Source organism: Orcinus orca, chromosome 2 (assembly GCF_937001465.1).
Source record: "Orcinus orca chromosome 2, mOrcOrc1.1, whole genome shotgun sequence".
Classification (NCBI taxonomy): Eukaryota; Metazoa; Chordata; class Mammalia; order Artiodactyla; family Delphinidae; genus Orcinus; species Orcinus orca.
The window spans coordinates 193,446,698-193,473,977 of NC_064560.1; the positions used below are offsets into that span (position 1 = coordinate 193,446,698).

The 27,280-nt window shown below is 34.4% G+C and overlaps 1 protein-coding gene across 17 annotated transcripts in view; it reads left to right on the plus strand.

Moving 5' to 3' along the window:
* The window catches only part of PAPOLA (poly(A) polymerase alpha), a 57,655-nt gene that overhangs the window by 18,803 nt on the left and 11,572 nt on the right, over positions 1-27,280 (plus strand). For all 17 annotated transcript variants that reach the window (XM_033419775.2, XM_033419770.2, XM_033419797.2 and 14 more), the window contains 14 exons: positions 1,249-1,330; positions 2,971-3,080; positions 3,537-3,590; positions 7,219-7,330; positions 8,034-8,123; positions 8,214-8,352; positions 9,856-9,928; positions 11,252-11,372; positions 12,330-12,414; positions 16,982-17,035; positions 17,573-17,692; positions 18,974-19,083; positions 22,365-22,486; positions 25,900-26,042. In XM_033419775.2, the coding sequence (XP_033275666.1) occupies positions 1,249-1,330; positions 2,971-3,080; positions 3,537-3,590; positions 7,219-7,330; positions 8,034-8,123; positions 8,214-8,352; positions 9,856-9,928; positions 11,252-11,372; positions 12,330-12,414; positions 16,982-17,035; positions 17,573-17,692; positions 18,974-19,083; positions 22,365-22,486; positions 25,900-26,042 (1,415 nt within the window). The remainder of the gene's footprint in view (positions 1-1,248; positions 1,331-2,970; positions 3,081-3,536; positions 3,591-7,218; positions 7,331-8,033; positions 8,124-8,213; positions 8,353-9,855; positions 9,929-11,251; positions 11,373-12,329; positions 12,415-16,981; positions 17,036-17,572; positions 17,693-18,973; positions 19,084-22,364; positions 22,487-25,899; positions 26,043-27,280) is intronic.

Consider the following 27,280-nt stretch of genomic DNA (forward strand, 5'->3'; position numbering starts at 1 on the left):
CCACACTTGGCCATTTCAGTTTAAATTAACTAAAATTAAACATTCAGCTCCTCAGCCACCCTAGCTACATTTCAAGTGGTAGTGAAATATAGCTAGTGCCTACTGTATTGGACAGTTCTCCTGGAGAGCGCTTATCCGAAAGATTTGTATTTTACTAGAGATGTCCACAGAACATTGTTCTCAGGTAGTTTTTTCCTATCTTCCTTTGTAGGCATATTTCTGTACACACCTTGCTGGCTTAACTTAAATAACCAAGCCAGCTGTACAAGTGGTTTTTAAAATATCTAAACATAGGAAGAGATGGTGGTGTCTCCTTTTAAAAAATGTAATACTACACATTTAGATTGCCTGTTTTCTATAAGTGATGATTAAGTGTGCCCTTAAAAAACAAGGGAATCCCCTGAGCCTTTTACAATTTATTTTTAGGGTTGTTGGAATATGAAGTAACAATTTATGTCACTTTGGGAGGGTGGTGGGGAAGAGTGGTCTCTTTTAATGTTCTGCTACTGAGTAAGACTTTACTGAGGAATTAGAAAGTAAAGAGAAACATTGATCTAGCACACATTAAGATTTGGTGTTTTTTTTTTTGTGGACAGACATTATCCTTACCACCAAGGGTGGTTAAACGTATTCTCCATAGTACTTTATAGTCATACCAGGGTCAGAAAGATGATTTTTAAGTGCTTTCCTTTCTCCTCATTCCTGGTGTTTTTACTCTAAGAAATCATCAATAAGTTTAGTTCTGCTCAAAATCATCCCACTAAAGCCTACTAAACTATTAAACGTAGCCTTATTGGCCTTAAAGTCACTTTTGATACAGTAAAATTATAGTCTAATGTACTGCAACATATTTGGTATAATCACTGAATACAGTCTTTTAAGCAATCAGAATGTGTTTTTGTTATATTCTAACATTCATGATTTATGCAGCACCTTATCATGAATAAAATTTCTGATTCTAACATTGCTTCTGTGGAATCACATGATTTCCTCTACCACAGTCTTTGTAGCAGTTTCCAAAAATGTGGCAAAATTCTAACACTAATTGAAAGTTGAAAATTGCTTAAATTTCAAGTTAGGTTGATCTATGAAGGCCTGGTATTTTGTAGAGCTTATAGTTTGTTTACCCTCTGTATAAATTCGCATAGAAATCTTACCAGGTTTTTTTTTTTTAAAATGTAGTGTTATTTGAAATAGTTACCTTTGTGCTCCACTGGCAAAATAACTATTTTTTGTTTGCTTCAACAGAATCTTCCACAATCTGTAATTGAAAATGTTGGTGGAAAAATATTTACATTTGGATCTTACAGATTAGGAGTACATACAAAAGGTAAATATTGTTTATATTGTTTTAATTATCTTGAGAAGGAATACTTCTTTAATTTTTTAAAAATTATAATGACACATCCATCTCAGTTACTTGCAGTGTATTATACAGCTTCGGTTTGCATGGAAGAGATGACTTCAGGGAGCCTAAATTTGGTAAAAGAAGAAAGATATAAAATGATACCTTTCATACCTGTGCCCTCCAGTGCAGTATTAAGTAAAATAAAAAATTCAGTTTCTCAGTAGTAGTAGCCACATTTTCATTGTTAAATAATCACATATGGTTAGTGGCTACCGTACTGGAAAGTGCGCATGAAGTACACTTTTCCCCTTGGGGAGTCATTTTGGACAGTGCTGCTCTATATCATTTCCGCTACCTGAAGAATATCAGAAGAAAATGATATTAAAATAATGATATCTTCTTCTGGAAATCAGAAGAAAAATGAATTAAAGCTTGAAAAAAATCTGTATTATAGTCGTGAAATATAGTTAAGGAAAAAACAAACCAAAAAAATGTGTATCTGCAACACAGTAACAATCACTAATAATACTTTCTTAGTTACATTTGTAGTTTTTCTCCCCTGTGTAAATAAATATACAATAAGAATGTTATCATGGCAGAGAATATTATTGAACTCTTTCTTTTTTACTGAGCATAGTTAGTAATCTTTTGGTCTTCATAATCTTATTTATTCTTATGTAACAAATAGAGGAGTCTGAGACTTAAAAAGGCAATACAGCTTGAACAGTTGCTCCCAGCCATCTCCTGGCAGAGCTAGGATTCTAACTCTGGCAGTCTGAGGCTGTACTCTTCAACCATTAGCCACTAGCCTCTGTTAAAAGTATCTGCCAGTCTCTGGTTCTCTCTGTTGTGGCATTATTCCTTCTCCCCATCTCCCACTACTCTGTGCTGGAAGTAGTACATTTGCTTTTGATGTGTCCTGTGAACTGTATGCCCTTCTCCCCCTTCATGAATATGCCAGATAAACAGCCTTCAGAGTTAGTGCCTCAGGTATTGAGTCTTTTAGGAAAATGATTATGTTGACCAGATTCCATATTGATCTCTTCTTTTTATGATCCCAGTTATTGATTTTAATCATCTTTTTTGTGCTCTCCCTATGTACTCAGTGCTGGCCTCCTGTCAAGCACTAAATTAATAACAACTGTTCTTACCATGGTCTGCCTCTTTGGATTCTTGCCATTGGTCCTTCTTGAAGTGCATAGGTCCCATTTAGGTGCAGGTAGGAGCCTGGAAGCACCAGTCACAATGTATAAATGATAACTGTATTTTTTTGTTTCACTAATGAACATGGCTGTGACTAAGGACACCAAGATGTTGGGTGTATTCTTGCATAATTGCCTCTCTTACCATAAGAGTTCCTATCTGAGTCACCTTCCTTTGACTCCCAGTTCACCTGGGCCACTACAAATAGAAGATGCTGCAGGAAAAAGTATATCCCATCGATTAGGGTCATGTTTTTCTTATACTGACAGGTAATTTTATTTTTAAGGAGAGGGGTGCATTTAGAGGCTCATCAGTGTAACATTAACAGGTTTTCAACATCAAATACTGCCATGATAAGATGCAAAATAATTTTCTTGTAATGGTAACTAGTGGTTGATGGGCTTAATTTTTTTTTTTAGGTGCCGATATTGATGCGTTGTGTGTTGCACCAAGACATGTTGATCGAAGTGACTTTTTCACCTCGTTCTATGATAAGTTGAAATTACAGGAAGAAGTAAAAGATTTAAGAGTGCGTAAATGTTCAGAGTGAAAGGGGAGGAGTTATAAAAATCAGTTTAGTCAATTGAGTGAGTTTTATGGTATAGCCATTAATTTATTGAACTCTTGCAATTTGCCAGACCCTTTTAAGCTTAATGTGTATGCTTGCATTTTATTCTTTACAGCAGTCTAAAATCATAAATCTGTAATCTCACGTACAGAGTAGGAAGTGAGGCAAACAAAGTAAATAGTAAGCAACTTGGCCACCGTCACATATCCGAGTGGCAGAGATCAAGAATTTGAACCTAGGCTTGTGTGACTTAGGATTCTCGAGTCTTAAACCTGTTTACTGAGAACCTAGTCTGTGTCAGGTGTTGTGGTAAATTATGTTTAAGCTATGTCAGTACTGCATTCATTTAAGAGCACTAAAGCTAGTGTAGCCCTAAGGTATACTTTCAGAGACACTGATTTTTAAATTTTCCCACAGGCTGTTGAAGAGGCATTTGTACCAGTTATCAAACTGTGTTTTGATGGGATAGAGGTAAGGTTCAAATAGACAGTTCTTACTGTGTGTTATTTTGATAGGTGTAGGTTAAAAATTTGATTTATTTCAAAGGTTTATAATTGGTGAGTTGGTATGATATTAATACGAATTAAGTTTTTTTTGAAATGGAAGTGACAGCCTATTCTTTGTAGTCTCTTTTAAAAAAGAGCCTAGTGAAACCAGGAGTTAAAATATAGACAGAAATGTACTGACTGTGAAGTGGCTGCTACAGAACAGCGTAATTGATAGTTTTTCCATAGGCAGATTTTATATGCTTTTAGTCTCCTTAAGGTAATATAACTATATTTTTGCAAGTGGAACTTTGGCTTCATTTAAATTAAATATTTAAGAGTTGAGAGAAAATTGTGACCTGATGTCATGTATGCTGAAATATTTTCTGATAGGGAAGGATATATGAGCTCAGATTCTTTTTTTTAAATTTATTTATAAATTTATTTATTTATTTATTTGTTTTTATTTTTGGCTGCTTTGGGTCTTTGTTGCTGCGCGCGGGCTTTCTCTAGTTGTGGCAAGCAGGGGCTACTCTTCGTTGCGGTGCAGTGGCTTCTCTTGTTGTGGAGCACGGGCTCCACACGCAGGCTTTAGTAGTTGTGGCATACAGGCTCAGTAGTTGGGGCATGCGGGCTCAGTAGTTGTGGCACACGGACTTAGTTGCTCTGCGGCATGTGGGATCTTCCCGGACGAGGGGCTTGAACCCGCGTCCCCTGCATTGGCAGGCGGATTCTTTTTTTTGGCAGGCTGATTCTTAACCACCATGCCACCACCAGGGAAGCTCTGAGTTCAGGTTCTTGAGATGATGTGCAGTTCTCTTTGATGTTTTCAATGTGTGTAATGAAAGTAGTTGTAACAAAGCTGACCCTGAAGCAACTTTAGTTATTTATGTTACTTCTGCCATACATAATGGTGCTGGAAAGTCACTCATAGTAATAATGACGGTTATAAAATTTCAGAAATGGAAGAATAATACTTCATTGTTCTGCAAAAAAAAGTGGTTTCTATAATTGTTGCATAAGGTGCCCAACTCTATCTTGTATGAAATATGAGTAATCTTAATAAGTAGACATAAAATGTTAAATTTAGTAAAGGATTATCAAGTTCAGGCAGCTTTGATTTACTGTCAGTGTTTAAATAAATATAAAACAACCATAATGTAGGTGATGCCTTTTATTCCCGAAAAGAACATTAACCAACAAAGGGGAGATTTTTTGGGGTGGAGAACCAACTCAATTGTGTAAACTTTTCAGGATGGAGATAAAAGTCAAATGGTTACTAGAAATATTTAATGTGCTTGTTATTACTGAGTTGCTTTTTGAGTTACCTGGGTTTTTTTTTTTTTTTTTTTCCTGTGAGCATATAGTCTTTATTTCTGTCTAAATTAGGAGCGATGCTGGATTTTGGAATGTGTATCATTGGAAAATTTAGGCTATACCACAGGTACTTATTTGTGTAAATGTACAATCTTTTCCTGTCTTGTAGGTGCACGTTTAAATGATTTTTTCACAGCAAGCTCTTAAAATACAGATTTTTTTTATCGTCTTTATTGGAGTATAATTGCTTTACAATGGTGTGTTAGTTTCTGCTGTATAACAAAGTGAGTCAGCTATACATATACATATATCCCCCTATCTCCTCCCTCTTGTGTCTCCCTCCCACCCTCCCTATCCCACCCCTCTAGGTGGTCACAAAGCACCCGGTTGATCTCCCTGTGCTATGCGGCTCCTTCCCACTAGATATCTGTTTTACATTTGGTAGTGTATATATGTCCATGCCACTCTCTCACTTCGTCTCAGGTTACCCTTCCCCCTCCAGGTATCCTCAAGTTCATTCTCTACGTCTGCATCTTTGTTCCTATCCTGCCCCTAGGTTCTTCAGAACCTTTTTTTCCCCATATATATGTGTTAGCATACAGTGTTTTTCTCTCTCTGACTTACTTCACTCTGTATGACCGACTCTGGGTCCATCCGCCTCGCTACAAATAACTCAATTTCATTTCTTTTTATGGCTGAGTAATATTCCATTGTACATATGTGCCACATCTTCTTTATCCATTCATCCGTTGATGGACACTTAGGTTGCTTCCATGTCCTGGCTATTGTGAATAGAGCTGCAATGAACATTTTGGTACATGACTCTTTTTGAATTATGGTTTTCTCAGGGTGTATGCCCAGTAGTGGGATTGCTGGGTCGTATGGTAGTTCTATTTTTAGTTTTTTAAGGAACCTCCATACTGTTCTCCATAGTGGCTGTATCAGTTTACATTCCCACCAACAGTGCAAGAGGGTTCCCTTTTCTCCACACCCTCTCCAGCATTTATTGTTTGTAGATTTGTTGATGATGGCCATTCTGACCAGTGTGAGGTGATATCTCATTGTGGTTTTGATTTCCCTTTTTCTAATGATTAGTGATCTGTATATCTTCTTTGGAGAAATGTCTGTTTAGGTCTTCTGCCCGTTTTTGGATTGGGTTGTTTGTTTTTTTGATATTGAGCTGCATGAGCTGCTTGTATATTTTGGAGATTAATCCTTTGTCAGTTGCTTCATTTGCAAATATTTTCTCCCATTCTGAGGGTTGTCTTTTCCTCTTGTTTATGGTTTCCTTTGCTGTGCAAAAGCCTTTAAGTCTCATTAGGTCCCATTTGTTTATTTTTGTTTTTGTTTCCATTTCTCTAGGAGGTGGGTCAAAAAGGATCTTGCTGTGATTTATGTCATGGAGTGTTCTGCCTATGCTTTCCTCTAAGAGTTTGATAGTGTCTGGCCTTACATTTAGGTCTTTAATCCATTTTGAGTTTATTTTTGTGTATGGTGTTAGGGAGTGTTCTAATTTCATTCTTTTACATGTAGCTGTACAGTTTTTTTAATATTGAGCTGCATGAGCTGCTTGTATATTTTATTTATATTTTATTAATCCTTTGTCAGTTGCTTCGTTTGCAAATATAAAATACTGATTTCTAAAGTGATCTTATAAAAGGCTTGTTTCTCTAGCAGCATTCAAAGGTTGGAACCATGAAATCAGACCCTCAGGAATAATTACCGAATGTGTGCCAAATTTCTTTTGCCCCCAGCCTTTCCTTGAAAAAAAGGAAAAAAACAATTTTGTCAGTTGCATTCTATAAGTCTTCAAAATTAGCCAGTTTTTGTTTTGTTTCTATTTAGTCAAAACTAAGTTGGAGAAACAGACTGGAATATTATAGATACATAAGTTCTTAAATATAAGAAGTTCCCTTTTTACTGACAGGTATATTTGGGCTACATATAACTATATTGGCCTTATATTTGAGCACCTTTTAGGATATAATTCACAGTTCATATAGGTGGAGAACTAAACAGTTAGTTTTAAATAATCCAGTATATCTGCATTTAGCAAACTTAGTATGATTAAAATGACAAGTAGCTATTTATACAAGTTCTGTTTATTTAGTATTACCATGTTTTAACATCTGGTTAAAATACCTGTGGTAAGAATTTTGTTTGAACTTTTGGAGGTGTTGTCATGTTAACAGCTGATGAGAAGATCCTGGTCTTAAGGAGTTAATAGTGTTTTCTTTTTTAAAGAAATGCCTTAAAAATAGGCAGACATGGAATGTTTTGTTTTGTTTTTGTTTTAGATTGATATTTTGTTTGCAAGATTAGCACTGCAGACTATTCCAGAAGACTTGGACTTAAGAGATGACAGTCTGCTTAAAAATTTAGATATAAGATGCATAAGAAGTCTTAACGGTATGTAAAAACCTACTTCCTTTTGCATAGTAGCAGTTTTGGTCAAATATGAAATAGTTTTTAACTCAAGCTTCATAATGAAGCTTTTAATGGCCATATTGTTTATCCATAGTGAGTCAAATAAAATGAACTTTTTGCTTAATAGTTAGACTGCAGTGGAGCATTTAGTAATTTGTTAAATCATTGGTATCTTGCATTATTATTTCTTTTCTTCCTGGGATGTTTAAATACTGTCTGACGTTTGTACTCTATTGCTAGTGGCTCAGGTTTCACCTTGTAACTCTATTAATTTTGATCCTGATAACCTTTGTAACATTTTCAGCTGTTGTGCTTTTAAAAGGGTTACATTTGAACACTTATTTTAGCATTGTTTTGTTAATATGCTCTTGAAGAACAATTCCTGGAAACTTAAATGGATCAAGCCCTATTCACCATCTCTGAACTGGAGCACATTTTAATTATGGGTTGAAAGTTTTTGAAATAAAGCAGATTACAGTTCAGATTATTTGGTTTTAGAGTAGTGTTTGTGATAGAAGGTAAAAGTTTTATATTTTTTATTTGCCTCTTTATTAACATTACTGATTTTACAAAGTAAATTTTTATTTAATTTGACATTAGTCTCAGAAAATTTAAAAGAAATATTATCATTAAACTTTTGATAATTTAATGTTCTGTTTTTTTTTTCTTTACTCCTATTAATCAGGTTGCAGGGTAACCGATGAAATTTTACATCTAGTACCAAACATTGACAACTTCAGGTTAACCCTGAGAGCTATCAAACTGTGGGCCAAACGTGAGTTCCGAATTTGTTGGCTAGCTTATTAAAAATGTTTAAGCTTTTGTTCAACACTAACTTTTCTTTTTGCTTTTCCCTTATCAACAGGCCACAACATCTATTCCAATATATTAGGTTTCCTCGGTGGTGTTTCCTGGGCTATGCTAGTAGCAAGAACTTGCCAGCTTTATCCAAATGCAATAGCATCAACTCTTGTACATAAATTTTTCTTGGTATTTTCTAAATGGTATGTGTTTAGATTATATTAAAATAAAATTGATTGTAGACACTGAAGTTTAGTCTTATTTCTATGACATTTCTGCAGCTGGTCTCAGATTCAAATTTTAGTTCATGATGTAGCAGTATAGGTAGCCTTGGGGAGATCATGTTGTGTATAAAATGGCAAACCTAAATTCCATTCCTTTTCCCTAGCTTTCCCGGGATAGCAAGGCAGGTGCTGTTTGTACTTCCATGCGTAAACTTACTCTCTAAATAAACTGAATTTTAGCTATAATGTCTGCTAAAATCCAATGAGTTGGTAGGTTGGGATATCAGTTACTTTGGATAAAGCTTTATATATACCACCTCTTTTAATTTACTCTTTGAATTCTTCTAGATCTATAGACCATTAATTTCCTGTGGTGGTTTTTTGCTTTCAGCTGCCCATTTATCTTTGGTAGAATGTTAAGGATGTAAATGTATATAAAGCTTTTAAGGATAACTGTAAGTGCTTGGAAAGCAATTGAGCATCCCTTTGAGATTAGTCATTAACCCAGGAGAGATTTTTTTTTAATGCTCTCCTTCATTTCAGCCTGGTCACATTTGTCAACCATTATTTCTTTTAAGTAATATAAAAGATTGCTATTTCACATTAGTTGCTTTGGCCCAAAAGGTTAGAGTTCTTGGTTTTTAATCAAATTGATCTGAAAGATTTGTCTTCCCTATTTGTGCCAACCTCTGTACCTCCTCCCTCTGAAAAAAGAGTTTTAGTTATTTTATAAAAATTAGAGTTATTGGAGACAATTTATAATTTAGAACTGTGCCACACTTTTCAATACACATTCTGTAATTATGGATTTGATAGCACTTAATTATATATAACCAGGTTTGATGAGAAAAATGTCAGAATTTCTCTTAATGCTACACATACATGGCAAATAATATATTTAAGAAGCTAACCTTGATACTAAAGATGGCAAATGTTTTCCAGTTTTTAATCTCTTCTATAAAGGACTGAAGTAGCTAACTCACAAAACATATCTTGAAAACAGTGTGTTCACATCATTACACATATTCACATTAATAACCTTTGTCTTGAGATAGAGAAAAATTTTCCTAATCAATTTTTATAATTATTCATGCTCCTTTGCCTATAATGAATTAAAGACAGGATCTTTGTCTTTTCAAGGGAGATTTTATCCTGTTCAAGTTTGCGGTGAACACATCAGATGTCTCGGAATAGTACTTTTAAATTTGAATAGTGCTTTATCAGTTCTTCTCTGCGAGGCAGAGAAGATATTTGACTTCAGTCTGAGAAAGCTACCAAATGGTTTAAGTTACTTTCATAGAGGAAATGTAATTCAAGTAGTCTAACGTCGACAGAAAGGAATAAAGGAATAAAAGATTATATATACCAAGAGTGCAAAATGAATGAAGAAGGATCACATTCACAAATGCTGTATGTTTAACAAAATACGTGTAGATGGTAATATCCAATAGTCTTATCAAGTGCTACAATCTTTTTAAACAGGGAATGGCCAAATCCAGTCCTATTGAAACAGCCTGAAGAATGCAATCTTAATTTGCCTGTATGGGACCCAAGGGTTAGTGTATTATTTTTTCCCCTACAAATTCACACTGTGCAATAACAAGTAAAAATCATCTGCATAAACTTCAGGGAGACTTCCCATCCTGTTACGTATGAGTGGACATGTTCGTATTACACTTTCTTTTTAATCTCAACTATAATTTTCCTCTGATGTGAGAAGCATAATTATGTACCCTGTAAACTACATTTAATTGTACATAGTTTATAATATCAAGATCACTAATTTTAATTTATTCTATATAGAACTACCTTGTAAGTCAAAGTTGTGTGGGCATTTGTGCTTAAAAGAAAAAATAAAAGGATACTAAAAATCCCTGTATTTTTTTTTGTTTGATCTAAATATTCTGTTAAAATTGGGTTATTGTAGGAAAACTGTTGCTTAATGTTTAACCGTGGCAGATAACTTCTAAGCAATATCACTTTAATTACTGTGATGTAATTGTAAAAATTGGTTTGGTTAATTCAGATTACAAAAGCATGGTTGGGCTGAAGAGGAGCTTCCATTCTGCTTCTTTGGAAGTTACGACCTTTACTGCTTACTCAGTTTAAATGTTTTACATGCACTTTATTAATTGATAAAATAAATTTAGGTTTGAATAAGGCTTTCTAGGTTTATAAAATTCTATTTTTCTACATTAATTTGCTATTTTATTACAACATCAAAAATTTTGTCAGTTTTAAGCTTTGTTAATGACATCAAGCTGTGAATTTTTAAGTTTTCCGAAGCTCAAGACATTTAATTTTGGAGGGATGTGAATTTACAGTTTCCTCTGTGGAAATATGCCACTTTTATCATTAGTATACAGATTAAAATTAATAGTTATTAATCATTTCATTATACCTTAAAATGATACCAACATGGATAAAGTAGTTTTACCATGTGTTAATAAGCTTCTACTCCTGATAAATTAAGGGTATATTAAAAACTAAGTTTAAAATTCGTTTTACACAGAACATACTATGACATTTCTCAAAAGTGTAATTGTGTGTACATCCCTATTTCTGTTGTAGAAAAAAGAAAAACTAAACATCAGTAGATGCCCAATTAGAACCTTTTTTTGCTTGACAGGCACACTATTTCTAGTAAGATTGCCAAAACAGTCATGCCCAAATGATTGAAACAAAACATTAGACCAAATCACAGATTCTGTAAAGAATTCCTGTAAAAACAGTGTCTCTTTACATGGTTTTTCTTTCTCAACTCCAGCTGTGAAATGAAATAAAATTTAATCATTGGTTCAGTTTAACAAGGGGTAAAAAGTCCAAGTATCTGTTGCATATGTACTTGAAGAAACTGATTGGCTGTTGTTGTATGTAGGTAAACCCCAGTGATAGGTACCATCTTATGCCTATAATTACACCAGCATACCCACAACAGAACTCCACGTACAATGTGTCCGTTTCAACACGGATGGTCATGGTTGAGGAGTTTAAACAAGGTAAGTGTTTATCCTTATGCTCTCCTTTATACACAAAGGATTTACATACCATTGTACACCCCGTAGTCGGGTATTCAATTAAATTGGAGAAAGCATTCACCGAAGTGGATTTTGGTGTTTATTTATTGATTACAGATTATATTTGAAAATTAACTTGGAAAACTCAGTTTAATTTCTTTTAAGCAATTTATATTTGATTATATATTGGAAGATTAACCAAAATTGAAAATTGTATCCTTAGCTGGGCCTTTATGGTTTAGTTCCATACTATTGCCATGTGAAATTTTAAATGATGTCATAGTTTCTCTCTAGTGGGTGACATGAGAGGCTTTTAGCAGGCAGTATACTTGAAAAGAGCTTTGAGCAGGATTTTGACCAAACTGCCTACTGTTTTGGAATAACCTCTAAACTTCTGAATCCCAGTAGTACTGCTAATTTGAAGGAGTAGCTATTGCTAAATGGTCTTTAAGGGGAGTAGCTAGAACTGGATTGTTTAATTTGACACAAGTCAAGGAAATAGAATCAGCTGTATGACTGCCAGCGTCAAACTCAGAAGTGTAAAGTTCTTTTCTGTAGTCTACAGGGGCTCTTCATGGGAAGATGTCGCTATCCTTTTATGGGAAACTTGTTTTTTAGAAAGGCAGGAAGCAAAGCTTATAGGAAAGTTTTCTTTCTTGGGTAACTCCAGTGCTTCAGTTTTAGGAGAGAGTCATTCTATGAGCATGGCATTTTAGAGTAATGGCAATTTGCCAGAAAACTGGATCTGAAAGGAACCCTCCAGGTTTTTTGAAAAGAGTGTATGTAAGAATCTGTATGCTCTAGAGTCATAGACTAAACTTGCTATGTTAAAATTATGATTTTAGGAATATAGTGAATGCATGTGGTATATTTAAGATCTTTAAAATTATAGATTCTTAGACTGAAGCATGCAAACATTTTAATATGTTTTTAATTTAGGTCTTGCTATCACAGATGAAATTTTGCTGAGTAAGGCAGAGTGGTCCAAACTTTTTGAAGCTCCAAACTTCTTTCAAAAGTACAAGTATGTATTTTAAGGCATGTCGGACATGTTGCTCTCTTAAGTAATGGTTTAATGGTAGCATACGTGACATCTCTTTTTGCTAGACTAATGTAGTCTTGAATTTTCCTTTAAACATCTTCTATACAAGTTTTCTTCCTGTCACAAAGGGCATACTGTTTTTAGTAAACCCCTTATTATTTCTTTATCAAGGTAAAGTGTAGTCCATACAGTTTTGCTGCCTGATGTAACCGAATTTCTACACTTGTAGCAACATCAGTTCTGAAGGCTTGTTAGTCATCCCCAAAACTCTAAATCTGTATACCTTGGCAAAGGAGTGAACTGTTAAAATCTGTAGTTAATGGTGTCTGTTAAGTAAGTATTTTCAGCCAGTTCTGGAAACTTATTTATCATTAAGATTCTCTATAACATAGGCAAAGCTAATAAAATGTCAGTGTATGTAGTCAGTAAAATGTTTTCAGTAGTTATAGCACATGATTGGCCTACCATTTCCCCCTAATGTTAATAAATCCCCTTCAAATATTTCTACAGATAATTTTCATGGAATCTCAGTGGGTGTAATATTTTTTTACTAATGGTTTTAGTATAATGGTTTAATACCGTAGTACAGGTTAATAGCCTGATTGTGTTGGTTTTGATGAAAACTGTAAGTTATAATAAATCTTACTTTTAAAAAAATGGACTTGCACTTTTATTTGCCCTGAGCTGAAAACTTGCCAAAGTCCCACTTAAAAAAATTTTTTTTCTTTAATGCTTGAAATTTTCCTGACCATTTGATCTTGTGTTGGATTGTGTTTTGTAATAATCTAAGCAAGATTGCTCTATGCTATTTCCCCAATTAAAAACAAGAATGATGACCTTCATGATGTCTCTGTGTTTTGTTTCTGTATCTTTTGCATGAAAAAGCAATAATGGAGCCAGCTTAATTGTTGTGTTCTGGGAGCACTGCATTGTCAGTAAAAATTTAAATAGCATAACATTGAATGTTCTTGTTTATTACTTATTCCCCATAAGTTGTGCTTTTCCATTTGGCAGATAATTTTCCATTGTTTTTTATTTTAACCACTGTTGAGGAAGTACCTTTGAACTTTTAAACTAATAAATACATATTCTGATGCTTTAAAAACTACATCATGAAAGAGTACATGATTACTTGTAAGGAGAATAAAGAAATTGGTCTCATAGAAAAGTGCCAGCATCTCTTAATCCCTGAGAATCCAAGATGAAGCTAGATAATTTTTCCTGTCTCACTTTCTTGTAGGAGTAAGAGGTGGGTAGAATGAAGTTCTTCTAAGTACCCACTTAACTGGTTTCTTTCACTTTAAGAAAGACTAGTGTTGAAATTGAAGAAACCTTGATAATGTCATCTATTTGAATAAATTTGTATTAACTAGAACTTGGAAGTTTTTTTTTTTTTTTTTAAAGCTTGCTTAAATCTTTCTTTTGAAACTTTTAGGCTGTCCTTCAGTCTATGCCAAATAGTACCTATAAGGTCTTCAGTTGGCTGATGAAAAGATTTATAGATTACTGTCTTTACTGAATTCTCTTGAAACAATCAAATTATTTTAGGTTGTTAAAAACAACTTTAAACATAATTAGATATGAGGATGTAGCAACAAATAGAGGAAATTATATCAGGAAAATTTAAATTTCAGCTGTGACTCCTGCGAAAAAGGATTTGAAAACGTGACAACAATGAGCTAATTTTACCTATACCAAATTCTACTTATGTTTTTAACTTACTTCAAAAATTTTTCCTGTTAAAGAATTAGTGATTGCTATCATTATACTCAAGTATTCCCAGATTTGAATTTTTCTTTTAACATATGAATTACCCCAAAGATTAGCTGTACAACTGAACTGAAATCCTTAGTTTTGCCTTGAGTCAGAGTTGGTTAAGCTTATTTCAAGTATATCCTGAAAGTATTGTGTTTGTTATGTGAAATATTTTAAGTCATATAGTATACCTGCCTGCCTTTCTTGGAAGGGAAGAATCCGTGAAGGAAATTTCAGTTGTCTTAGAAAGCAGACCATGTTTCAGAAGATATCAGTGTTCTTGTGAAGAAGGGAGAACACTGCCTTGTGAAATTTTATAGTTCTAAGAAAATATTTTTCATGTTTTACCTTTAATATATTCAAGCTCACATAAGTAAGTAACCAGCAGTAAAATAAATCATTATTGACGTAGGAAACGCGAATACTTATTTCAGATGTTCCATTTCCTTAGGAAACGAGGAAGCAAAGGTATTAGGGAAAAAAGCCAAATGTTCTCAGGAATAGGATTAATAATTTATAATTTCAAGGAGTATGTATGTATAGAATAATTTAGCCTCATAATGTTTTAAAGGCTTTAAAAATAGTGAACTGTAATTCTTGGACCTGAGTTACTTGAAGATGGAATTGCAAGGATTTTTGTCTAAGATAATTAGATTTTCGGTGCACATATCTGAGCTGTTACCTACCCAGGGAAAAATATTAATGTGATGAAATGGCCAGGAAAACTACTTACAAAATGCTTTTTTGGAGTAAATATTTGTGAGGTAATAATAGCAACTAAATTAAGTGTTTTTAGAAGCTTTTAAAGAGGTTTTAATTCAACTGTGGTACATTTTTATAGTTAAATGTTTTTTATTGGAAACTGATAATCCTTAAATTTTGGGGAAAGTTAATCATTATTTAATTGGCTTCAGTGTTTCATGAAGGCATTTGAGTACCTGAAGCATGATAGTGGCACTGTAAAGTAGGGGATGGCGTTTTTTGGAGCAGCAACAAAATAGTCTAAATTTAGACCTATTTCTGCTTGGTCTCTGTGCTCTGATAGGTAACTTAAGAATTAATGACAGGTTATTTCTATTAAACATGATTACTGTATTTTGTCTCATTTCACATTTGCTTAAATTTGGCTGAGTGAAGGACATTTGACTTCACATACATACTTGCTAAACTGTTTAAAACTTTGAGCTTTATTTAAACAGGTGCCTTTATCATAAACGATGTGCAGAGTAGACACCCCCCCCTTTCCACTGGATTTCAGTAAGAACCAAAGTTGAACTCTAAGCTTTAAAACTTTAAACTTTGAATTACCAACAAGATTATGTTCAAATGGATTTTATATTTTGCATAAGTAGAGAACATTATATATCATTTAAGTTTTTGTTCAAGACTCAGGTGGTCATTAAGAGTATCCATTTCTCTAAAAGAGTGATTTAGAGACTTGAGTTTTGTCCTCATATTAGGTGAACCCAGACAGCTTTGCTGTTTTGAGTTTTTGTGTGCATGCCTGCTTTTTATACTTTGTCTTATCCTCTTATAAGTTGTTATACTTTAGTCAGAGTTTTTTCTCCATCCCCTCTCCGCCCCCCCCTTTTAAAATCTGTTGTCCATTTTCAAACTCCCAGGGAACTGGAAATCAGGTTACTGAGCTTATTAGGATTTTGTTTGATTTATAAGAGAGTTTAGGGCCCCAAGAGCGTTTTCTGTATATGTAAAATGCATGAGCTTTTAGTGCTTTTATTAACTTTTATTTATTTGGGCTGTGTTTGTTCTGTATATTTGGTTTGCTCTAAATAATTGCTGAACAGATTAAACTGGTAAAGGAAACGAAGTATTGGTTGGTCTGTATGGATTTGGACTGCACATTTACTTTTCTGTCTACGTGTTTTCATATTTATGTATATTACCTCTGTTACCTTAAGTTTATAAATACTTGAAGTTAATTTAAAATTCTTAGTCATAATTCTGACTTTTCCACCTACTATCAGTTTGCTTTTTGAGGTAAAGTTTCTGGTGAGAAGTTTGATTTCTATCACTTCTAAAATGGATTTTGTAGAAAAGTATGTTGGATTGGACTTTTTTTTTTTAGTCTTACGAAATTCTTCAGTTGTAAATAGTTTGTTTCAAAAAGATTTAAAATAGTCAGTCATGATGGTGTTTTTCTGAAATGAAAACTTGATTTTGCTCTAATTTGAATGGAATTGGATTCTGCATAGAAATCACATTTCTTTGTTGCTCTCACATTAATGATGTCTGCATCTTTGTTATAGAAACTCATACTGTTGCTTGAAAAAAATCATGAGGCCTAACAAGTATTCAGTTTAATTTTTGCTACCTTTGAATTAAAAAGCATGATGTGTTTGATACTATTTTTTAAGTTACTGATGTGTGTATATTTAGTGACCCTGTTTTTGTGGCTAAAGCCTTGGTGCTTTATTTCCATCAAAGCAATTTTGCTTTAATAGGTTATATTTTAGTGAGGTAGCTCTTTATAGAAAAAGCACTCCACCAGAATCATTGAACCAAGTTATCAGTTGATATTTAGTCATCGTTTTTGAATTAAGCTTCTTTTTGGGTAATTATTCATAAAATTACTATCTTTTTCAGAAGAATTAAACTTGCCAGTAGTTAGAAACTTGTGGAATTTAGCATTTATGATTTTATGTGCAAACTGAGATTGCAGTTCTCTCTTGCTAAATTGATCTGTAACTGTCAAAAAGCTTATTACATTATGGTGTTAATATCCAGCACAAAGCACTTAAATGAAATAAATAGCATGTTGTCTTTATCTTCAAAGGCATTATATTGTACTTCTAGCAAGTGCACCAACTGAAAAACAACGCCTAGAATGGTGAGTATAAGATTAGATTTTACAAAACAAAAAACAACAAAAACAAAACTTCAGAATGAATCAGATAGCCACAGCACACAGTAGGAGGTGGAAGTCCTTAAAACAGCACATTTGGTTTTGTTCATAAATGGAGCTTTACTACTTGTAATGGAAGTGTAGGAATTTGGAGATCCATATGTACAATTGTTTTTCTTTGCCTTATAGAGATCCATGTATTATTTCTTAACTGTATATTTAAAGTGCTTTGTTTTAGTTTACTGATTTTTTTCTTTAAATATTTGTGGGGTTGTCTTTTGTAACCTTCCTGGCTTGAAATGTGGCTTGATTCTCTTCTTCCAGCAGTTTTCACTTCATTTTTGGGGTAGAACATAAGGCTTTCATTTTATCTATGGGAGTTTAGACAGTTGAACTGCCCTTATATGTGTGTTTTATGATCTTCATATTACAGCTTTACACAAACATACTTGATTTTCTGCATTTTATTTTATTTTTAAAATTAACCAGAATTTTCATTAATAATGAGTGACATTTGTTCAGGGTGGGCTTGGTGGAATCAAAAATCCGAATCCTGGTTGGAAGTTTGGAGAAGAATGAATTTATTACACTGGCTCATGTGAATCCCCAGTCATTTCCAGCACCCAAAGAAAATCCTGACAAGTAAGCAGTCCTCTAATTTAATCCAGTTTCCTCATCCCCTTTTCAACTTTTGCTCATGGAAGTTTTATAGGCAATTTTTATTAACTCGTTACTATTCTGTTGATTACATATGGGTCAGACCAAGTTGAAATTTATGGTTTAGGGTTTCCTGATCAGAAACACTGAAGAGAAACACTGTTTTTTTGCAAAAAATCACCCCTGAAATAAGTTGTAATGATGAGGTGCCTATTAACTAATTTGAGTTCAGATTCTGTAGGTCTGCACTTTAGCATTTCTGAACACACGTCCCCTTTTTTGTAGAGTGGTTTTCAGGATAGCTGCTATATCAAACATCGATCTTTGCTTTTTATCTTAATTTTTTGAAAAAGAAAACATGCTTTGATATGACCTTGCAAAAATTTGATTTGTGATAGGTTCTGGAACATTGAGAAGATATGTTATTAAAAGCTGCCTTGCCTTATTCTTTTAAGGATCTTTTTGTAGGTCAATTTCTGGTTTGATTGTTGCTGTGTTATTACCTATATGAAATTCTACTTTGCCTATAACCACTTGGTTTTATTTAGAGGGTGAGGGGAGTTTTAATAGTGAGCTTTTTCAAAAAAATGCAGTAGCATTAAAGATTGAACAATATTAGTGAATGGATCATTTAAGATTGTGCTGTAATAGAATAGCTATTTCTCTGATTCTACAGATTATTTCCTTTTGCATTCATGTAAAAGAGTTGGCATTTGAGCTTTTTATAAATTTTTTTGTTGCTGCGATCTTAATTATTAAAAGACTGATCCATTCAGTAGATATATCATTAAATGTTGAAAAGTAGCTGAATCACCCATTATTATTATGCTGCGGTCAGATTTCTGTACATATGGCCTTTTCATTTGAGTTTAAAAGTTTAAGGAATGTATGTTAAGGTCTAGTTAAATTTTTATATCTACACTACTTTGTTTCAAATTTTTGTAAAACATGTCATTCATTAGTATGAACATAATTTTTCTTTGCAGTGCCTTTGGTACTTAGGATTATCATTAAGAATATTGGCTGTCAGTACATAGATAATGAAGAGTATATTTGTCCTAGGACTCCAGTTTTTTATATAGCAATAGGAATATAGAGGGCAGGTATGGAGGAGGAATTTGAGTTTTGATGCAGTTTGGTTTAGAACTTAGTTTGTTTATATATTTGTCTTCTGAGTATTTCCATGTATCTCAGGTTGTCAACCACATTGATAACTGTTTTCATGAAATCCTGATAAACTATAGTAATACGCTTCTTATTTTACAGGGAAGAATTTCGCACGATGTGGGTGATTGGGTTAGTGTTTAAAAAAACAGAAAACTCTGAAAATCTCAGTGTTGATCTCACCTACGATATTCAGTCTTTCACAGATACAGGTATATCTCTACTTAGATAATCAAAACATGTACTTGCATATTTGAATTTGTCTTCATGTGTACCATAGTGGAATTTGCAATAACTGTTAAAATTACTTGGGAATATTTTACAATGATCATCAAAATTACCTTAATATTTTTGGATTAGTTATTAGTTTCAGTCATGTCTAATATATAAATGATTTTTTTCCTCTCATGGTAGACCTAAAGTTAAATGGTTGAACCACTTTAATTTGCCCACGATTACTTATGAAATTAGAAACCACCTGAATATTTGATTGTCTTAAAAGACTGAATCTGTGTCTGATTGCCTTAATAATCTTGAACCTTAGAAATTTGTGAAGCTAAACTTCTGGTGACATGAGAAAATTTATCCTCTATGTCATTTATAGACTCAAATGTTAATTCATGGGTGGGAAATACAATGATGAAGGCTTCATTTTGGATTGACCTGTACCCTGAGATACAAGGTAGTATGTTTTAACTAAAGACCAGATGGTGGGTATAGTTGACAGAAGCTAAGACTCTATGTAGATACGCAAATTTTCAAGGGAATGGTGAATGTACTTAGCGACAACGATGAATGTGCGTCTTCTTTAGGGACTAATTATTTTTTCTTTCGGACATCTCTCCTTTCCATTTAAAAAAATTTTAGTATGTGTTTTTCTCACCTGTCCACAATAAGGAGTCTTCACCTAAGGACATTCAGACGTAACAGTAAAAGTTTTTTTACCTCCTTGGAGAAGGAGAGACAAAAATCGGTACATTTTTTAAAAATGTCAGTATCATACACTAAATGTAAAGGAGAAATAAAAGGAAAAGAATGTATTTCAGTATGTAAATGCTTAGGTACAGTGACTAGAAGACATACCTAAGTAGGTAATTGCAGCCATATGTAGAATCACTAGCAGTGTGGTAGCTGAATTCCTATGATACAGGTGTTACCTGTTATGATTCAGAGACCATCAGCAGCATTGCCATTGGTGACATGAATTTTCCTAGAAAATTCAGCTTAAAAATACTTTGTTTTTATGTAAAATTGAGTTGAGTTCTTATTCAAATAATTGATAAAGTAGGTTTTTCATCTTTAGGAATGTAAGTAGGACGTGGTACAGCGCATTGCAAAGAACTGTCCACGTTCAAGGATATTTAGTGTCCCTATCATGTAGTAGCCCTTAACCATTATGACAACAAAAGCACTTATACAGATTTTATAAGATGTGATTTGGAGTGTGAAAACTCCACTTGCTGAACACCAGAGTAGCGGTTTTTTCCAAAGTAAAAATTCTGATGTCAACTTAAACTATTTATGAACTAACAAATCATGTAGAGATATTTAGACTAGAAAATTTGTTTTGGACATTATACCTAGTTGAACTGCTTATCAAAGATTGTGCTAATGAACCATCAAGATTTTAAAGCAACTTTCAGATATTTGGGGAAGGAAATATTTAGTTGCCCTGTATCTTGAAACATTTTAATGGAATACTTTGTGGGATTTTCTAATAAAACATATTTAACATGTTGAAAACTCAAAGTTCTTACTCCCGGTCTCCTCTAGCTTCTCTTCAAATCTTTTTGATCTCAGGCAGTGACAGCTGTGTCCTTGTAGTTGCTCAAGCTAGAAGTCTTACAGTCTTCCTTGAATCCTGTTTTCCCCATACTTGGTATTAATCTATTAAAAAATCCTCCTGTCCCTACTTTCAGAGTATGTTGAGATTTCTGCTACCAATTGCTGTTTATACCCCTAGTCCAAGCCACTTATCACTGGTCTTTTGGATTACTGTCATTTAGTTTTCTTGTTCTGCCTTCAGCTATTCTTAGTCAGCATCCAAAATGACATTAAGCCAAATCATGTCTCACCTGCTTAAAACCTATAATGGCTACCCATCTCACTCTGGATCAGTCCAGATCTTTACTGTGGTTTGCAAGCCTTTATGGGATCTAGTCGTCTTATTATGTCTCTGACCTCATTTCTTATATTGATAATAAGAAATATATAGACATATATAAAACTTAATAAGTTCAGAATCCTTTATCCATATGTCTTGAGGCCAGTAAGGTAACAAAGTTAGTAAATAATATTCCCAGTGGGGTCTGGAGTGACATTTGGTAGTCAAAGGCCGTAACATTTCTGTAAGATATTTACATAAGGTATAGGTAGAGAGATTAAATAGCTACAAATAGTTCAAATCAGGGTTTGTTGCCAGTTGAGGTTTGGTGCCAGTCTTAGGAAAAACTTCTATTTTGGGGAGCTTTTGGGATTTTACAACTGCAGATAAGGGATTATGGATCTTCTACTTTCCCTTCTCCCCGTGGCCTTTTTGTTGCTCCTCAAACATCCCAGGCATGCTTGGGACCTTTTGCCCTTGATGTTTGCTCTTCCTAGAGTAGATTCCACCAGGTACTCACAGTTTATTTACTCACTTTAATTTGAGTCTTCACTCAATTGTAATCTCAGTTTCCAGGCTGAGCTTCCTGTCGTCTTCCCTACTCAAATTTTTTCTCCATAGCTCTTATCACCGATCTGATATGAAATATATTTTACCTTTTTTTCTGTTGTGTTTCTCCCCTAGAATGTGGACTCTGAAGTTTTTGATCTCTTATTTCCTGCTATATCCCCCACGTCTAGAACATGTGATACAGTATAGGTGCCCAGTAAATCGTTTTATGACTGAGTGAATGAAATTTTCCACTTTGTTGTTTTGCTGTGGTTGTTACATACTCGAGCTAGAATTTTAAATTATACTGGTAGCATAAATAAGTATGAATTTAAGAAACCCCTTTTGTCCAGTTCTGTCATTTCTTTTTTTTTTTTTTTTTTTGGTACGCGGGCCTCTCACTGTTGTGGCCTCTGCCATTGCGGAGCACAGGCTCTGGACGCACAGGCTCAGCGGCCATGGCTCACGGGCCCAGCCACTCCGCGGCATGTGGGATCTTCCCGGACTGGGGCACGAACCCGTGTTCCCTGCATTGGCAGGCGGACTCTCAGCCACTGCGCCACCAGGGAAGCCCTCCAGTTCTGTCATTTCTTAAGGAGTTAACTCTTTTATTACTTCAAGAGTTTTTACACTGGAAGAATTAATATACTATGTGTTCTTATTCGTTATGTACACCTTGTGGTAAGAGACACTTGTGAGATAGGTTTTGACCTGATAATTTTATAGATAGGCAATATTGATGGAAAACGGATCCATACTTTAGAATAGCTTCTCCTGGGTTAGTTTAACTGCCTTTATGAAGATGTTTCTATTTCTTGTAACAATTTCCTAATTGTACAGTTTATAGGCAAGCAATAAACAGCAAGATGTTTGAGGTTGACATGAAAATTGCTGCAATGCATGTAAGAAGAAAGCAACTCCATCAACTACTGCCTAATCATGTGCTTCAGAAAAAGAAAAAGGTAAATTGAGAAAGTACTTTAAAAAGCATTACTAACATAATGTTTTATGTATCCAGCCTATCAATATTTCAGAATTTAGGCTGAGTTAATAAGTCATATTTGAAATAGATCACAGCATTTTGAAAACCTATTACATGGAGAAATTCCATTATGTGAAACCTTGCTCCTAATCAGGTTTCTTGCACACACTTCCTTCAGACTTCAGATTAGTGGCAATGCTTCATATCCTTAATTTATATATATTTATATTCTCTTTTCAATGTCTCTTATTGGTATCCATTTAATAGCCCACATCAGTATGTAATTTCCTTTCCTTTTAAAGGTAAAGAGAGTTAAATTAGGTAATATGTGGATCAAGTAAGTTGTGTGACTTTTTAAATGAAAATCATTTTAGTTTCATAAGGATTATACACGTATATTATTTAAAAATTAAAAGTTATTGGCTATAAGATCACTGACAGTGGTAACCTCAAGTATGATGTTCTGGTGTTGATGCTTCCTGTTGTATAACTTATTAGCCATGATTTTCTTATTTGGACTTTTAAATTTGAAATTGTATTGAAATTTTAGTGCAGAAATAAATAATAAAAATAATATTTTTACTTTAAGTGGTTTCAAAAGTGGCTTATTCTTTATAACTTTAAAAAATTATTTCTTTTATTTATTTATTTTTGGCTGCATTGGGTCTTTGTTGCTCTGCGTGGGCTTTCTCTAGTTGTGGTGAGCAGGGGCTGCTCTTTGTTGCGGTGCACGGGCTTCTCATTGCTGTGGCTTCTCTTGTTGCAGAGCACGGGCTCTAGGAGCCTGGGCTTCAGGAGTTGTGGCTCACGGGCTCTGGAGTGCAGGCTCAGTAGTTGTGGCGTATGGGCTTAGTTGCTCCGTGGCATGTGGGATCTTCCCGGACCAGGGCTTGAACCTGAAAAAGTGGCTTATTCTTAAAATGGAATACTTAGATCAGTGAAAATACATGAGTTAGAGATACATATATGAATGTATTGGGTTAAAAAGTACAGATAGGGCTTCCCTGGTGGCGAAGTGGTTGAGAGTCCGCCTGCCGATGCAGGGGACACGGGTTTGTGCCCCAGTCCGGGAAGTTCCCACATGCCGTGGAGTGGCTAGGCCTGTGAGCCATGGCCGATGAGCCTGCGCGTCCAAAGCCTGTTGCTCCGCAACGGGAGAGGCCACAACAGTGAGAGGCCCGCGTACCGCGAAAAAAAAAAAAAAAAAAGTACAGATAAATATATATCATTTGATACTTTTATATAAAGTTTACAATATATCTTTTAAGATAGAATATGAAATACAAGTATGCATTAGAGCATGAAAACTGCTGCATTCTGTGATGATGGTTCATTATCTGGGGCTGGGATTGGGAGGAGAGGAATGAAGTTAATATAACTTCATAATGTTTTGTTTCTTAAAACATAGAATATATTATGATACAAAAGTAGCTAAATCAAGGGCAAGGATTTTGCAGTAGACTACCTGGTTCAGGTTCAGGTTCCATTGCATCCTAGCTGTGAGACTTTGGCAAGTTGTATTACAAATATCATGTTCTTGATTTGCCTTAAAATCACAATTCTAATTTTACCTACCTCGTTATGTATTTTGTTAGGTTAAAATGAGCCAGTGCCTGTAAGAGGTAGTTTAGATGGGTGCCTGGCACACACTAAATGCTCTTTTCTTTGCACTCTTATTAATAGTTTCCTTTTATTAACTGCTATTTGCAAAGCACTGTACCAGTAAAGAAGATGGGTATTCTATATTTAATGATACAGTAACCTGTAGCTATTGTCTCTATTATAGAAGAAACAGAGTGATTCAAACATTTGCCCAGGGTCATGTACTATGAGATGTGAATTGGACCTAAGTCTGCATGCAAAGAATGTGTGTTTATTTCTCTGTAGTATGTTCTGTCTTTGTTTGTCTTTATTAGAAAGTTTGATAGAATATTTATGATTTTGTGGCATTGAAGTCTCTTGTGCCAAACTTGATATAGACACAGAGGCAAAGCAAAGCAGCTTGAAGGTTATGTGTTCAGACCAACCAGTTAAAACCTTCATGTTCACTGATCATCCCCAACACTGGCTTGTTACTTCACAGGTTATTTTTTGATCACCTGGTCAGGCAGGTAACTGTGTGAAATGGAGTATAATTTACTCACTGAACAAATTTTTTGTCTGGTGGGGAGAGAGAGTGGTAGCTTTTTGCATAGGAAAGATGCTTATTTTACAATATTAAGAAAACTGGTTTTACAGCTGACTTCATAGACGAAAGGCATTCCTTTCTCTCCTCTCCCTTCTCCCAAATCTCATCTTCCCCATTTGATTAATATTGATTTATGTACACAGGTGGTGTCTCTGTAGTGCTAACTCAAAGATTTAGATTATCTTGTCATTTGGGGAATTGGAGTGTGGGTGTATACATGCACGCACACACACACACACACACACATATGGGGTATGGGTTTTTATTAATAATGCAAATTATTTCCATTAAAATGTTTTTGTAGGTAAGCGAACACTTGAAACTAAAAGTGTTCTGAAAAAGCTGAAGAGATCAATTTGACGTTATAATAGCATTGATTGCAAAAACAGAAACTTTGGTCAATTTAGAAATCAACTTTTATCCCATAGCACCATTTATAGTTTTTTAGCTTTTGGTTTTTCCTGCACCATGTAGCTGTTTTTGAGTGCTTTGATTTTTAAGAAGCAGGACCAACATTAGGATTTATATGTGGTCATGAAGTTTAGTTTTCAGAAAATTAGTTTTGCTTTTGTTCTAACAGGATAGTTAACACTATTAAATGTACCATGTTAAAATCCTAAGTTGCAGATAGAGCACTGGAAATCTCTTGCTTTTGAGAGACTCATACAAATAGCTAGGAGTGGCACTAAATTGTACCTACGTGATAGTTTTTTTAGAAATTATACATTTTTATCTTCATTGTAAAACAATTTGAAATCTATAAACAAAAAGTTACTTCTAATCCGACTGGCCAGAGGTACTCATTGTTACTATCGTGTTTTACCATTGACTTTTTTTCTAATATATATGTGAGTGTGTGTATGTATTAATAGTCCTCTGATTTAAGATACATGTGTTTTCATATTAAAGTGCTTTTTAATTTGCAGTGTATTTTACATTCAGTGTGCAGGTTTATTATAGCATTTTTTTCTCGCTTTTTCTCCCACTGAAGAACTGTAGTTAAGTTGAGCATCCTTAGAAGTCAGGAAGTATGTGTGTCCCAGCTCTTCACCTTTTATAGTCAGCATGACACTTCTGATTATCATAAACATATTGATTTGTGCTCTTTAGTAGAAATCATTTATCAGTTAAGTAAAAGATGTTTATGTTTTAAAAGGTCTAGATAAAATAAAGGTATATTTGATTAAATATTTTATTAATTGCAGCATTCAACGGAAGGTGTCAGGTTGACACCTCTGAATGACAGCAGCCTCGACTTGTCTATGGACAGTGATAACAGCATGTCTGTGCCTTCACCTACCAGTGCTATGAAGACCAGTCCATTGAACAGTTCTGGCAGCTCTCAGGGGTAAGGAAAAAGGGAAAGGAAGTGGAGTGACTGTTTAAATAACCCCTCCAGTTTCATATGTTGAAATACCTACTGCCTGTGGTGAACTGTATGGTGTGCTAAGGAGAACCAGACAAGAGGGACAAGATCACGTTTCTGTCCTGGAGATGCTTATTACCTGTGTAGCAGGGGGAAAATATCTATGAAAAATATTAGGGGTCTTCTAAAGAAGGTGAGATTTATGTGGGCTGGTTTTAGTGGAAATTTCTTTTGAAGAATTAAGTGTCTTTTTAGGAACATTTAAAGCAGCTAAACATTTTTATTTCAAAAGAAAAACATGGCCTGTGTTGGCAAAAATTAAAACACAAAAAGCCATATTTAACTTCCATAAATCCTTATAGTGTTATCATTGCAGATTTATTTTTTAATGGATATACTACTGTATTTTCAAAGGGAGCTGTTTATTATAGATTCTGGTGGTACTGCTATTATTTTAAATTGTGACGGTTATGCCCATCCCTTTGTTCAATGAGTCGATACTTAAACCATGAACACTTTTATGAATGCATGTTATATTTTAATGTTTTGAAAAAAGCAGTTTTAAAAATTGGATTGTTAAAGTATAACCAATGGCAAAGATGAAGGTTGGGATGAATCTTTGGATTCGTATGAAATAGAACATGCCGAGGTGCAGTAGATGATGAATTTAGTTTTATTCTCTTGGACTTTGAATGTGTGATATGTTTTTAGACCAGTCATATGTGACCCGAGGACTTTAGGCATCAGCGTGGCCCCTAACTCTTGTAGTTTTGAAACAGTTCTTCATTTGTACAGCATTAGCTTCCAGGTTTTTATTTTTAATGGTTTCATCATCTTTTTTTTGAGCGAAGCAAAAATTTTAACAAGAATTTTGGGAGTTATATAAAAGCCTTTCTGTACTTTAGAGTTTGTGCACATGAATGTAAAATAGATGTGTATTTGCTCAACAAATACTGAGTATTTATTATGTACTAGCCGCTTTGCTATTTCAGGTTTTCTCCTGAATCTGTGGTTGTTCTCTGACCAGTTCTTCTTTTCTGTTTAATTGTTAGATATTTGTGCCTTTCGGGGCTCTCTCGTTAGTCCTTTATGCCTTCTTTGTATTATTGGGGGTGTGGCATCACCCACTCTCTTGACCTCATTTACTTCCATATACCAGTGAGCTCCAAAGCTCTGTGGGGCTTTGTGAATGTCATGTATGCACCAAAAATCTAAGTCGT